The sequence below is a fragment of the Aulonocara sp. 'chitande type north' Nkhata Bay genome, linkage group LG6 (genome assembly GCF_057382095.1).
Source record: "Aulonocara sp. 'chitande type north' Nkhata Bay isolate Kocher_YH1m ecotype deep benthic linkage group LG6, A_spYH_male_GT1.1, whole genome shotgun sequence".
Lineage (NCBI taxonomy): Eukaryota > Metazoa > Chordata > Actinopteri > Cichliformes > Cichlidae > Aulonocara > Aulonocara sp. 'chitande type north' Nkhata Bay.
Genome location: NC_141349.1, coordinates 14,178,675 through 14,194,935, shown reverse-complemented (window position 1 = coordinate 14,194,935; position 16,261 = coordinate 14,178,675). Strand labels below are relative to the sequence as shown.

General features: G+C 38.0%; 1 protein-coding gene across 1 annotated transcript in view; it reads left to right on the top strand.

Moving 5' to 3' along the window:
- mad1l1 (mitotic arrest deficient 1 like 1) overlaps window positions 1–16,261 on the top strand; it is a 77,740-nt gene that overhangs the window by 30,584 nt on the left and 30,895 nt on the right. Inside the window, exons 14-15 of the mRNA XM_086295100.1 lie at window positions 7,634–7,725; window positions 7,929–8,019. Coding sequence (XP_086151226.1) covers window positions 7,634–7,725; window positions 7,929–8,019 — 183 coding nt within the window. The remainder of the gene's footprint in view (window positions 1–7,633; window positions 7,726–7,928; window positions 8,020–16,261) is intronic.

The following is a 16,261-nucleotide window of genomic DNA, read 5'->3' as shown; positions in this document are numbered from 1 at the left end:
AAGCATTCACACTGCAGTTTCTTCAGAAAATGCACTTTCTAGTTATTATTCTATTTTATTATTATCTATTCCGTACGTTTTTTGAAAGCCTACTCCTTCAAAACCGTTCAACTTAGAAAAACCATTCAAACACCGTTAGATTCCTATTCTTTTGGACAACACTGCTTCTATTTTTCATATTTTTAACATTTATATTTTTAATTTTATTCAACTTTATTCAACAAAAATTTATAATGTATTTCAATGGGGAGACCCTTCAAATCCTCATTCAACTTACTCATTTTTAAACTCTTACTACTTCCACATACATTGACATAGAGCCACCATTCAAACTTTAAAACGAAGACAAGACATTCAACTATTCAACTTGTATTTATCTTTTCAATATCTATTATACTTTTTCTTCAGTTCCAGTTTAAGTTTCATGATGTTTTTTCACCCGTTTCAGAGTTTATAATGGGTGTGTATGGGACGGAATGTTGGGGCTAGAGTGAGACAGCTCAACTGCTAGAGTGAGAGGAGCAAAAAAATTAATCTTAAAATCTTTTTTAAAACTGCTGCTGTGTCCACAGCGTTTGCTCTACAGCCGCCATTTTACCCTCAAAACGTAGCCATCGCTGTCCTCTTTCATCCAATGTGTTTACTATTGTCCTAGGTGTTATGGTTCTTTCATAAATGTCACCAATGCACAGCCTCCTCCCTCCAACTCTTCCATAGACTCTAATGTTAAAATGGCTCAGAAGGTTCGTTTGAAAATCAGAAGAGCATGGTGTCTTTACACTGTCACCACGTCCATATAATAAGCTCCACAGGCATGAAAACTGAGAATTAGGTAGACTAGACATTGCTGTCGCTCACGGTGAAAGAATTTTGTCAATACGACTTTTACTTTTCATTTGGGAGCGATTTGTTTCGGCCTGACTTTTCTGTTCATTTTAAGCAGCAAAAGTGAGGCGCATGTCTGTGTACGTGTGTATGGAGCCCTTGGGTGCGGTCACTATAGCAACCAGGCTCACACCTGCCTGCTTAACGAGCTCTGCCTGCCACTGTGCCAAGATTCATATTAAACACTTCTCTTTCAACTGCTGCTGTGTCCACAGTGTCACAGCCATCATTTTACCCTCAAAACGTCGCCATCGTTGTTCTTTTTCCAACATCTTGTCTTTCAAAGCTCAGAGATGTAAACTTTTTAAACTGTGTGGGTCCAAGTGGAGGGATCACATTTTAGTCATTCAGTGATTCAAAGAATATGACCTTTTAATATTCTTTCACATGTTTTCTGACTCTAAATGTTCTTTTCTCATTTCTTAGGTTTTTCTAATTTAAAATTAAAACATTTTCAGCTTTTTTCCAACTTCTTCTTCTGTGTAACCTTCAGCTTTTAGCAGTTCAGCACTTTTGTTTTCAGGTTAAATTCGGGTTTTTTTTTATCTCATTCAAGATTTTTAACTTAAATTCAGTAATTAATTCATTTCAGTGCATACATTCAGATTCAAGCATTCACACTGCAGTTTCTTCAGAAAATGCACTTTCTAGTTATTATTAGTGTGAATGCTTGAAAAGCATTCACAGTATTGTTCTTCTAATCTTTATTATTATTATATTTTCTTATTCCGTACGTTTTTTGAAAGCCTACTCCTTCAAAACCGTTCAACTTAGAAAAACCATTCAAACATCGTTAGATTCCTATTATTTTGGACATGACTGCTTCTATTTTTCTCATTTTTAACATTTATATTTTTAATTTTATTCAACTTTATTCAACAAAAATTTCCCATGTATTTCAATGGGGAGACCCTTCAAATTCTCATTCAACTTACTCATTTTTAAACTCTTACTACTTCCACATACATTGACATAGAGCCACCATTCAAACTTTAAAACGAAGACAAGACATTCAACTATTCAACTTGTATTTATCTTTTCAATATCTATTATACTTTTTCTTCAGTTCCAGTTTAAGTTTCATGATGTTTTTTCACCCATTTCAGAGTTTATAATGGGTGTGTATGGGACGGAATGTTGGGGCTAGAGTGAGGCAGCTCAACTGCTAGAGTGAGAGGAGCAAAAAAATTAATCTTAAAATCTTTTTTAAAACTGCTGCTGTGTCCGCAGCGTTTGCTCTACAGGTATGATTTTACCCTCAAAACGTAGCCATGGCTGTCCTCTTTCATCCAATGTGTTTACTATTGTCCTAGGTGTTATGGTTCTTTCATAAATGTCACCAATGCACAGCCTCCTCCCTCCAACTCTTCCATAGACTCTAATGTTAAAATGGCTCAGAAGGTTCGTTTGAAAATCAGAAGAGCATGGTGTCTTTCCACTGTCACCACGTCCATATAATAAACTCCACAGGCATGAAAACTGAGAATTCAGTAGACTAGAAGCTGCTGTCGCTCACGGTGAAAGAATTTCGTCAATACGACTTGTACTTTTCATATGGGAACGATTTGTTTCGGCCTGACTTTTCTGTTCATTTTAAGCAGCAAAAGTGAGGTGCATGTCTGTGTCCGTGTGTATGGAGCCATTGGGTGCGGTCACTATAGCAACCAGGCTCACACCTGCCTGCTTAACGAGCTCTCTCTGCCACTCTGCCAAAATTAATCTTAAACACTTCTCTTTCAACTGCTGCTGTGTCCACAGTGTTAAAGCCATCATTTTACCCTCAAAACGTCGCCATCGTTGTTCTTTTTCCAACATCTTGTCTTTCAAAGCTCAGAGATGTAAACTTTTTAAACTGTGTGGGTCCAAGTGGAGGGATCACATTTTCTTCATTCAGTGATTCAAAGAATATGACCTTTTAATATTCATTCAGATGTTTTCTGACTCTAAATGTTCTTTTCTCATTTCTTAGGTTTTTCTAATTTACAATTAAAACATTTTCAGCTTTTTTCCAACTTCTTCTTCTGTGTAACCTTCAGCTTTTAGCAGTTCAGCACTGTTGTTTTCAGGTTAAATTCAGGTTGTTGTTTTTTTTTTTTTTTATCTCATTCAAAATTTTTAACTCAAAATTCAGCAATTAATTCATTTCAGTCCATACATTCAGATTCAAGCATTCACACTGCAGTTTCTTCAGAAAATGCACTTTCTAGTTATTATTATATTTTATCTATTCCGTACGTTTTTTGTAATCCTACTCCTTCAAAACCGTTCAACTTAGAAAAACCATTCAAACACCGTTAGATTCCTATTCTTTTGGACAACACTGCTTCTATTTTTCATATTTTTAACATTTATATTTTTAATTTTATTCAACTTTATTCAACAAAAATTTATAATGTATTTCAATGGGGAGACCCTTCAAATCCTCATTCAACTTACTCATTTTTAAACTCTTACTACTTCCACATACATTGACATAGAGCCACCATTCAAACTTTAAAACGAAGACAAGACATTCAACTATTCAACTTGTATTTATCTTTTCAATATCTATTATACTTTTTCTTCAGTTCCAGTTTAAGTTTCATGATGTTTTTTCACCCGTTTCAGAGTTTATAATGGGTGTGTATGGGACGGAATGTTGGGGCTAGAGTGAGGCAGCTCAACTGCTAGAGTGAGAGGAGCAAAAAAATTAATCTTAAAATCTTTTTTAAAACTGCTGCTGTGTCCGCAGCGTTTGCTCTACAGGTATGATTTTACCCTCAAAACGTAGCCATCGCTGTCCTCTTTCATCCAATGTGTTTACTATTGTCCTAGGTGTTATGGTTCTTTCGTAAATGTCACCAATGCACAGCCTCCTCCCTCCAACTCTTCCATAGACTCTAATGTTAAAACGGCTCAGAAGGTTGGTTTGAAAATCCGAAGAGCATGGTGTTTTTACACTGTCACCACGTCCATATAATAAACTCCACAGACATGAAAACTGAGAATTAGGTAGACTAGAAGCTGCTGTCGCTCACGGTGAAAGAATTTTGTCAATACGACTTTTACTTTTCATTTGGGAACGATTTGTTTCGGCCTGACTTTTCTGTTCATTTTAAGCAGCAAAAGTGAGGCGCATGTCTGTGTACGTGTGTATGGAGCCATTGGGTGCGGTCACTATAGCAACCAGGCTCACACCTGCCTGCTTAACGAGCTCTGCCTGCCACTGTGCCAAGATTCATCTTAAGCACTTCTCTTTCAACTGCTGCTGTGTCCACAGTGTTAAAGCCATCATTTTACCCTCAAAACGTCGCCATCGTTGTTCTTTTTCCAACATCTTGTCTTTCAAAGCTCAGAGATGTAAACTTTTTAAACTGTGTGGGTCCAAGTGGAGGGATCACATTTTAGTCATTCAGTGATTCAAAGAATATGACCTTTTAATAGTCTTTCAGATGTTTTCTGACTCTAAAAGTTCTTTTCTCATTTCTTAGGTTTTTCTAATTTACAATTAAAACATTTTCAGCTTTTTTCCAACTTCTTCTTCTGTGTAACCTTCAGCTTTTAGCAGTTCAGCACTTTTGTTTTCAGGTTAAATTCGGGTTTTTTTTTTTTATCTCATTCAAGATTTTTAACTTAAATTCAGTAATTAATTCATTTCAGTGCATACATTCAGATTCAAGCATTCACACTGCAGTTTCTTCAGAAAATGCACTTTCTAGTTATTCTATTTTATCTATTCCGTACGTTTTTTGTACTCCTACTCCTTCAAAACCGTTCAACTTAGAAAAACCATTCAAACACCATTAGATTCCTATTCTTTTGGACATGACTGCTTCTATTTTTCTCATTTTTAACATTTATATTTTTAATTTTATTCAACTTTATTCAACAAAAATTTCCCATGTATTTCAATGGGGAGACCCTTCAAATTCTCATTCAATTTACTCATTTTTAAACTCTTACTACTTCCACATACATTGACATAGAGCCACCATTCAAACTTTAAAACGAAGACAAGACATTCAACTATTCAACTTGTATTTATCTTTTCAATATCTATTATACTTTTTCTTCAGTTCCAGTTTAAGTTTCATGATGTTTTTTCACCCGTTTCAGAGTTTATAATGGGTGTGTATGGGACGGAATGTTGGGGCTAGAGTGAGGCAGCTCAACTGCTAGAGTGAGAGGAGCAAAAAAATTAATCTTAAAATCTTTTTTAAAACTGCTGCTGTGTCCACAGCGTTTGCTCTACAGGTATGATTTTACCCTCAAAACGTAGCCATCGCTGTCCTCTTTCATCCAATGTGTTTACTATTGTACTAGGTGTTATGGTTCTTTCATAAATGTCACCAATGCACAGCCTCCTCCCTCCAACTCTTCCATAGACTCTAATGTTAAAATGGCTCAGAAGGTTCGTTTGAAAATCAGAAGAGCATGGTGTCTTTCCACTGTCACCACGTCCATATAATAAACTCCACAGGCATGAAAACTGAGAATTCAGTAGACTAGACATTGCTGTCACTCACGGTGAAAGAATTTTGTCAATACGACTTTTACTTTTCATTTGGGAACGATTTGTTTCGGCCTGACTTTTCTGTTCATTTTAAGCAGCAAAAGTGAGGCGCATGTCTGTGTACGTGTGTATGGAGCCATTGGGTGCGGTCACTATAGCAACCAGGCTCACACCTGCCTGCTTAAGAGCTCTCTCTGCCACTCTGCCAAGATTCATCTTAAACACTTCTCTTTCAACTGCTGCTGTGTCCACAGTGTTAAAGCCATCATTTTACCCTCAAAACGTCGCCATCGTTGTTCTTTTTCCAACATCTTGTCTTTCAAAGCTCAGAGATGTAAACTTTTTAAACTGTGTGGGTCCAAGTGGAGGGATCACATTTTAGTCATTTAGTGATTCAAAGAATATGACCTTTTAATATTCTTTCAGATGTTTTCTGACTCTAAATGTTCTTTTCTCATTTCTTAGGTTTTTCTAATTTACAATTAAAACATTTTCAGCTTTTTTCCAACTTCTTCTTCTGTGTAACCTTCAGCTTTTAGCAGTTCAGCACTTTTGTTTTCAGGTTAAATTCGGGTTTTTTTTTTTATCTCATTCAAGATTTTTAACTTAAATTCAGTAATTAATTCATTTCAGTGCATACATTCAGATTCAAGCATTCACACTGCAGTTTCTTCAGAAAATGCACTTTCTAGTTAATTAAAGGACTTTGTGACTCTGTTCCAGTCCGTTGCAGTGAAGAGACAGCTGAGTGTCAGTGTGTAGCCATCGATTTACTGGTTGATTTACCTTTCTGCCGTCACTGAATACCCCAAGATTTGGGCAGTGACTGAAAGAATAAAATCTCAGATACAGTGGCTTGCAAAAGTATTCGGCCCCCTTGAACTTTTCCACAATTTGTCACATTACAGCCACAAACATGAATCAATTTTATTGGAATTCCACGTGAAAGACCAACACAAAGTGGTGCACACGTGAGAAGTGGAACGAAAATCATACATGATTCCAAACATTTTTTACAAATAAATAACTGCAAAGTGGGGTGTGTGAAAAGTTCAAGGGGGTCGAATACTTTTGCAAGCCACTGTACAAGTGGAAATGAGCTTCATCCAAAGGTTTTCTGGGATCCCACTTAAAGGTGAGGTCAGGGGCTCAGTCATTCAGTAGAGGCTCACAATAGTCTGTCTATACATCCTGACTAAGACTCCTCCTGGATACTTCTTAGTTGAGGTGTTTCAGGCATGTCCTACCAGGAGGACACCCAGGGGCACACTGGAGAGATACTGTCTTATGTCTGGCTTGCCTCACTGTGCCCCTGGAAGAGCTGGAGGAGATGGCTGGGGAGAGAGAGAAATCCTGTTATCTTTGTTTAGACTCTGGTTCAAACAGCCCAGATTCATGTAAGTGGTAGAAAATTGATGAATATAACCACCCAACCAGCTAAATATAAGAATAAAATGAAATATGGATGCAAAAGAATCTATGCATCTATCTATACATAGTAATCTTTTAATGACAGTGTAAAAAAATGAAAACAGATGTAAACTTTAGCACATGTTCTTTTTTCAGTCCTGAGTGTGTCAGTACATTTAACAGGTTTATCTGTCAATCTTGGCATGTACATTTTTCTCAATTGAAGATTTTAGAAATGACAGAAAACTCTTACAGACAGAAGTATTCTGCTTTTAAATATAGTCCCGGATAACGTAGCGAGTTGGCAGGTGTGACCTGAAACCTTGAAACGCACCCTCTTTACTCATTCTATGATCTTCCTTCTTTTCTTGGCTCCTTGTTGCCGAGGTGACATCAACATAGCCATAGCAATGAGTATTGACGCGTGAAATCTACCTGTCTGGTATAGCAGTAATTACTTATCTGTCTTGGGAAGACTGGGAGTGGGGATGCACCGAGAGATGGGCAGATGCTGTCAGAGAAGGAGGAAAATTGGTGTGCAAATGGAAATGAGGGATAATTTTACAGACGAGAGCAAGATCAGAGGGGAAAAAAACAACTATGAGGCAGATGGAATAGAAACGAGTAAGAGGTAAAAAGATCAGGACGTTGTGAAACAGAAAATAAGTTAGTGGGCTAATGGTGTGTAAAGGATATATCTGTTTGTCTCGATGTCTGTGTCAAAAAGATAGCAGCCCACTATAATACAGTCTTCAGGATTTATCTGCAGGCAGAAGGTTTCTGCCAGGCACACGGCCAAAGGTGGTCTGATGATAGTACACCAGGATCATTTTCTTTGTGTCCCAGGCGGAGCTGGAGCTGGAGTCTTTAAAGAAGCAGCAGGCCTCTGCTACTGACAGCAACTCTTTACTGACCAAAGAAGAGGTCACCATTCTCAGGTGGGTTGACCTCAACTTGTTGCAATGAAAAATTCATGACTCATGATTCATGATATAAAGGATTAAATCACTAATGCCTCACATGCATGCCTGAGCAGAGCTATACGCCTAAGATTAACCTGTTCACTCTGTGACATACATGGTCACATCTTTGCATGTTAGGCGTTATTAAACAGTGTATGTGCATGCATCTTTTTTCTCAGACAGAAAATTGAAGATTTAGAGAGAGAGCGGCAACGTTTGGAGGAGCAGAATAACATTCTGGAGATGAGACTGGAGAGGCACAATCTACAGGTAGGCGCTTTAAGTTCCCTCCAACTGTTTTCTGTGATGGATTTACTCGTCTGGCACAAAGGAACCAATTTAATAACCCCAAGGGCAGCAGACGAGCCCGCATGACACTACAGATTGATTCACACAAACGTTTCACATATCTGACAGTTTTTCAAACATAATTGGACCCAGGTGTGACTTGAGCAGCATCCAATGGAAAAATCGCACAACCTGTGGCTGATTTGAAATCCTTCCTTTGTTGGTGGAAAGGATTACAATACACAGAGCATTTCGTGGACCTCCCTAGTGTTAGCTGCGAATGACACTGGCTAAAATTAAATTGGTAGACAACATTTGTGAAACATAAACACAGACACACACATTTGACTGTGTGCATCTAATCCAGCTGCTTTCATCTTCCAAAGTTATTTAAGTCTTTTCCTGTTTTTTTTCTTTTAAAATGGTGTGTGTGCGTGCGTGTGTGCGTTTCATCTCAGTCAGCTTCTCTAACTCCCCTGACTCATACTGTGCCAAACTAAGCCAACAGGGCACTTTAATGAAACGTGTGTGGGCAAGCGTGTTGGTTCCATTTAGCAGTGGGTTGAATGAAATCCATGTTTTTTCAAGCATGACCACCACCTTTAAGGCAATTGACGTGTGTGTGTGTGTGTGTGTGTGTGTGTGTGTGTGTGTGTGTGTGTGTGTGTGTGTGTGTTTCAAGGTTACACAGTCAATGGATCAGGTCAGTTCTTAGGAGCTAATTTTTATGACTCTTTCATGGTCTAATGCACACCAAGAGACCTCTACATCAGACTGACTGAGGAGATGAGTGACTGAATGGAGAACTATTTGAAAGAAGAAGTGAATAGCTGAATAAGGATGAGTTAACAGAATTGATTGCTCAAATAAACTGACATTGCATTTTTTTTATTAGTATTATATCAACTTCCATATAAGATTTTCGTAGCCAGTCCCATTATTAGTGCCTTTATATTTAAATCGTACTGAAATACACAGGTGTCGATCGCTTGGATGACCAGTGCAGTGAGATTGCTTTTGAGCAATTTAGCTATAAAACTAGTGGTTGTACCTTTAAAATCTTGAAACCAGCATAGTGATCATTGAACACCTAAAATTAACTCTGAGTAGATCAGTAGAAGTGAATGAATGTAATTTTTTATCTTACAGTTAGTTAAAAACTAAGCAACAACTTTTTAAACTAGGAATCACATGACAGTGTATGAGCAGATATAATCCTTCTAAAAACGCCATACAAAGAGATTCTGATTTTAGAAGTGCTATCGACGGAGTTATTATAGTCACCATCCTTCTCACTGTCACCAAGTGCTTGCTCATAGGAGGTTGTTTGAATGTTGGGGTTTTCTGTGTATTATTGTAGGGTCTCTCTACCATATTTATGTACTTATTTTTTTAAAACATGTATTTTTTTTCTTTATTTTGATAATCAAGATTAAATGATACTGGGTTATTTCAGTCAGGATTGAGATCAGAGTCATTTAACATAGTTACTTATTCAATTTAGAAACATGATGTAAACTGGAGAAGAAAAAAAACAAAAAAAATGTTCTTCTAGAGTTAAATAAATGGGAAAGAAAATCAGGTGGAAGTGTTTGACACAGTGTTGTGTGGTTGGCAGTTGGGCTCAGACTAGAGGGTGTTTTTGACTGTGAAGTCAGTGTTGCTAGGCAAACACTCCAAGCTGCACACAGATCAGACAAGAGGCCCTAGCGACAGAGGACTTGCACAAACTGGAAGACTTGCATTCAAACATCAGGGATTGTGATGGAGTGTTGCATCCAGTTAAAGCTTTATATTACACCAAAATTCAGAAGCATCGATGAGAGTTGATAAATATTGGTCAGTATCAATGCTGATATCGATAGATGCCTATTACAAAGGCAAATAGAATCAAATTCTGTCCTCTCTGGACACAGCAGAGACTTTAAATGACACATACATCCAGCCCATTTTCATTAAACCTAAAGTTAAAGTGTAACACTTAAAAACACTTCTGTTTTCTCTCTTTAGACATGCTGATTGATGGACTTAAAGAAAAGTACAGAAGGGTGTGCATGTACTTGCACAAGTGCTGGTTAAATGCTCAACAGCAATCTAAAGTGGGACAGATTTTTATAATAAAAACATTGATTTCATGCATTTATGAGAGCACAAGCTAAAAAACGTTTGATTGATCAGTTACTTGTTGTTTACTTGTTAGCATCAATTTGCAGGATCATCACCCAATGGCACAGCTGTAATTGGCCCTCAAAATCCAGTTTTTGCAAGGACTGTAGTACATTCCATATCATTTAGGTTTTAATAACTTTTTCAGTATAACGGCCAAGATTCGCCATTTGCTGATGCTGGTATTTATAATGGTCGATAAATGAAAATTCAAACAGTTAACGAGATAGGAGAAACACTTTTCAGCGAATGTCGGGAGTGTTGATGTTGCATAGAAACTTAAAGAAGTCCAGTCGATATTTTTTTTTCCTTCCCCCTACTAAGATTACCATGACCTGGATGACTGAGAAGCTACACAGACTTGATGCTGCATAGTTTGTCCACCAGAGGGCACTCTGCAGCATCTTTGGTGGCAGAGAGCAGAGTCAGGCAGAACTTACATAATTGTTTAAACAACAGAGAACAAATGTTATGGAAATCTGTTTGTTTTGTGTGCCTGAAAAAAGGAAAAATTGCTGATATCACATTGTATTTATTTATTTATTTTTCGGCACATTTTCAACAAACTCGAGCACCTTGTGTTCTGTAGGGACACATACATACTAGGCAATGAGGGTGGATGTTATAGCCTCTGAATTAAACCATAATATTTCAAGAATATTTGCAATAATGACATCTATGACAATATAGCTAAAAGTCCCGAGCAACATTTTATCAGTGATTGCAGCTTGCAGGCAGCAGCATTTATTAGTGCAAACAAAATGAAGGGTATTTTCCATCCTCCTTTTCCAATGAGCTGCTGTCACTGATGACAGACTACATACTTCAAAGTGTGAATCTATTGTCACGAGGTGCCAGGAGCAGCAGCATTATTGTACAATAGCAGTGACACAGTATTGTATCCAGTGACACAGCATCAGTCAAATGTAGGCACAGAAGTAGCCAAGGTAATGTTTTCTCTGAAAACGAAGTAAAAGTGTAACAGAACTGCATAACACGGCTTAACCTTGTAACTTTTTGGGAGCTGCACCATATTGTTACAAAATTAACTTTAAATTAGAAAATAATTGCTAGCTGGGATGTTGCATTTTGGGATGAGCTTTTTAATTAGTTGTTTAAAGCCCTTCTTTTCCACAGTTTGGACTGTCATCATATCATTGACTAAACAAAGTAAAATGCATTAGTAACCTCCACCCACTGTTTGCTGTTTCTGTCATATGGAGTGCAACTAGCAAATGCTTCAGCGATGGTTAGTTGAGTCATTTGTTTACATTTGGATAACACATCCCCAGGTGCTAATATCTCTTCCTGGTGTGCAATCACAGCCTGGTTGTACTTGACATGCATTTTGACTTAAGTAAAATGTGTTGTTTATACCTTTTAGCAAAAGCAGTTTGTTTTTTTGTTTGTTTTTGTGCATATTTTGCAAGTATTGTGCTTTGGCGGAGGTTGCTTAAGTATAGTGCTGTGTGACGGTTTTCAGGTACCCTTAATTCTTTTCATATTTTGCTTGGAAAAATGGGAAATGGGTGCAGTGATTAATTTGCAATTAATTTGCTTTATCAAAACCTGACAGTACTTTTCTGCATTCAGGTCAGTTCTTGTGTAATTTGGCTGACGTCAGCCTTCTGTGGTTGCTGGTCTTGCTAACTAATGATTTCTCTCACTGATAAAAGAGCCACCTTTAAGAGAACACACTGGGAGAATAAGAACTGCTATGCTTTCATCTCTTTATTTTTGAACTGCATTCATTATTAATGACTGCAAAAATATAAACTGATTACGTTATGTGCACCAGTTTTTCCCCCAAACATGCTGGATCGTTCATAACAGTGACTGTAGAGGCTGTATGATTTTTAGATAACCATCTGATTTGGAAATGGAGAGGGGCAAAACATAAACTTGTTTGCTATTTTATATTTCAGTATAGATTTAAAAAGAGTTGTTATTTCATTGACTTTCTTAAGCCTTATTTTAGTAACAGTAGTAGCTCTGAAATGTTCTAACAAAACCATCTCCAAGAACCTTCAGCGTTCAGTTCAGTTTTATTTTTAACATTGTTTTTCCAGAGAAGCTCTGAGAATCCATGAAGGACTGTTTCACCCTGTGTGTTCTGTCTCATGTCGAGTTGGCCCTTTTGTGGTTTCAGGTCTTTATTCTTAATGGGGAAAAATGATGTTTATTACCATGTAATTTTAATTTAGTTAATGACAACAACAAAAAGATCTGTGGTCTGTAATATGAATCTGTTCCTTAGTTTCCCTCACTTGTTTGTCCGCTAATATTTGTTCATCTCTCTCTTTTTGTTTTTTTTCTTTTCTTTTCTTTAATTGATACATCACAGATCATGGCAGTCGTAATGGTAGATTTGAAGGGTTGTACTTTATGCTTTGCTCTCATGCTAGTGTCTAAACAGAAATAATTGTTGCTATTGCATGAGGTTGCATCAACATAGTCTCTGTGTTGTGCATATGCTTACATCTGCGAGTGTAGTTGTGCAATACACAGCCACAGAAACATGTTTAGTTGTATTTTGTTGTTTTGATTTTTTTTTGTTTGTTTGTTTGTTTTTTGGTGTGTGTGTGGGGGGGGTTGGTTTATTGAGGTGCTTCATTAACAATGCCTTTTTATTTATTAATTTAAACTGAATATAGGGTCTTACAGTGATGTTTTGACAGATGGACAGGAAATCTATTTAGAAATGCCTTTGGCCCATTTATAAGACTTTCACAACTAATTTTCTTGATATTCTTCATGAATTTACTAAAACAGTTTAAGCTTTGCTGTTACAAACCCTACTAAAGGTCACATTGATGATATAAGCACCAATAACCTGGTGCTAAAAAAAGGTTCTGGCACCAGATTATTCCCACATATAACATCAGTCTTGCCTACACTTTCATCTCATAAAAAGTTGTTTCTGGGTTCAAACCTCAGCTTGGATCTGTTCTCTGTTGCATTTCCCTGTTTTCCCTAAGCCCAGATGGGTTTCATCCAACTACTTCAGCTTCTTCCCATAGTCCAAAGACATTGTTGAGATTGTGATTCTTTACTGGTTATCCTAAATACTATTTATGTGATATAAATAGTATTTAGGATAACCATACATTCTAACAGTCTTTTAAGTGTGTTCTTATAGTCTAAAGTGCTTTGAGTGGTCACTAAGATGAGAAAAGTGCTACATAAATGAATTATAGCCATTTCCTGTTATAAATAACTTAAACAGATTTGATCAAGAAATTCAAGAAAAGCCATCAATGTTCAGTTTTTTAAGTAACAAAATAAATAAGAGCTGCAAGACACAAGAGTGGTCATGCAAAGACTTGGTTTATACATGTGGCAGAAGAGAAGATGACATTGTGCATTCTAGTTATTCCTGACAGCATCATTTCTACTGATCTGTCTACATGTGGGAGGTTTGATACTAAGGAGGAGCCCGTAAAACTTGGTCTTCCATGTGACATGGTACTGCTCTGCAGACCTTCATGCTTTGTAGGCAAGGCCCTCATCTCCTCTTGCTCATCCATGAATCCCTAAGGCCTGGGTCCCTATGGCATTGCCTGACAGTCATTCCTATATTAATATTACATAGAAAACTGCTGTGGGCCTGTGCACAGACCTGGTGGTTTTTTTTAGACCTGCTCAAATCCAGCTGAAGATATAGATGTGAAGGTGCTCTCAATGATACACACTTAATGTATTATGACACAGAAACCAAGGAATCTGAATCAGTGTAAAATATGGATGTAGGGCCCTGATGGGGAGAGAGGACATGCCTTAAACCTGTGCTATTTTGCAACCAAGCTGGGGCGGTGTAAACGCTCATCTTGGGGCTTCAGAACAGGACTTTAAAAAACAATGGGTGATGTCACAGTATTTACTTTCATATTCTACACTGTCGGTGGTTACCTCATGGACACCTGTGGTTCTTGGAGCCCTTGATCTGCAGCTTCCTGGCTCTTCAGAACGACGTAGAATCTGCTGTTTGTTCTTTTCATGTGTCTAACCGTAACTTAGATAGGATTTTATCAAAGAATACCAGATTGTCCAAGCCTTACGCTGGTAAGCCCATTACCAGTCAAAACATTGTTAGCGGAGACTGTGACTTCTCCTAACTCTGTCTTGAGCTTTCAGGCTCCACTTCATGTCTGCTTAACAACAGGGAGCCAATTTCAAGTCACTATCAGGACATCTGTGCTGCAGATAGCTCGTCATCCACAAATTTCACCCATTCAGGAATAACCATTGGAGTGGAACCTCCACAAAGATACAGCCCTAGTTCCCTCATTGCCTTTGAGACAGGGATATAGTACCTATTCAGCAACTGCTCTGAGTTTCTCATAGCCTGCCTGTGTCACAGGAGGCCACACTAGGGTTTCTGCTTGCTGTGTTTGTTTGCCAGTTGACATCACACAGTTGTTCCATAGAAGCAGCAAGTCTCTTTTGTTTATTCTCAAGTTACGTGCTTGTGCACTTTGTTTTACTTAAAACCAAAGCTGTCCACATGTTAGGCATAGGTCAGTGCCGTGTTAATGAAATTCAGTTTGTGGTGGCCCATGTGACTGAATGAGCCACATGGGCCGGTAAGCTGTTGGTTGACCGTTCAGTCTACTTTCCTACCCTCATGTGTGGTCAAAAGCTCTTGGTAGTGACTGGAAAAATGAGAATGCTGACGTGTCTGAGTTGAGTCATTACTCGCACCGTGAAAGAGGCTGGTTGAGGTAGTTTTGGCATATGACCTGGAGTTGTTCAGGGCATCTCCCACTTGGCACACACACACTAAAGAGATCTCTTGAGAGCTTCTTGGAAGTGGTTAGAGATCTCTGCTTAGACTCCTGCCCCCAGGAGGCAGGGAGGGAGGGATGGATGGAGTTTTGAGATGTCAGCTATCAGACAAAGTGACTTGCATCTTTTAATAGGGATTGTCCCAACAGTGGTCACTGAAGAATTAAAGAGGCAAACATGGGACACACAAGTTACCAATTCTTGTGTCAAATCTCCAAACTATCCTGGGTGGGTAGTAGTCATGTGTACTGGTGCTTGTCCATTGGCAAGCAGATGTGAGAGTGAATGGTACCAGGCAGCTTCTAGGTGTGAATGGTGGGTAATGAGTATTAATATTTTCCTCTCACTAAAATCACACTAAAATAAAAGTAAAAAGAATAGAAATGGATAAGTGAAAACTGTTCCCTTTTTGTTCAAAAAATGTTAAAATTATTTCAAATAAAGTCTTGTTCCACTCTTGGCAGATGGGGTGAGTGTACATCACAGTTCAATTTGATCTGGTCCTTAAAATGCATCTGATCTTCTGGACAGATTTTTTTTTTTTTTAAAAGGACTGAGCCTTTAGCCTGCCAATATCTAGACAGCAGCTTCAATCTGTTTTCTGATAATGTCACTCAGTGGAAGAAGCCCGTCTCGCCAGCATCTCTGCTGTCTTTCCATTCAACCTCACTTTATCGGTTCGTGTGGTTTAAGGTTGATGGTACCCTCCACTCTCAAATTCATGCACACTCATCATTAATGTGTCACCTGTTCCATCAGTGACTCATGTGTCCCCTGTGGTTGGTGCTGTGTTGAGTATATAAGTGGATGTTTCAGCGCAATTTGTTCTGCATCTGTTAAAGAACAGAGACTGTTCTTTGGACTTCAACCTCCCCCCAAAACTCGTATTCTTGTCTTGTTCTCTTATTCATTCTTTCTTCCTCATACATTTGATCTTGCTCCGATGCTCCCTCTCTCCCTGCCTTTTGCTCTTTTTTTTTATTTTTTATTTTTTTAACAGACTGCACTCTGGTATTAGATGTGTTGTTATTGTTGTTCTATGAATAAGAGATATGTAGCCTCGAGCACTTAGAATGGCATTCCACCTTGCTGCACTGTAAATTATGTGTGGAAGAACAGGCTCTATAATATGCATGTAAATACGTCTACACACACACACACACACACACACACACACCAACTTACAAAATCTGAAGAACTGTAATATTAAGAAGCTCGCTTTGAAAACTCAGACAATTTGGCTGTTTTCTGTTTTTGCAGCAATAAACGTATT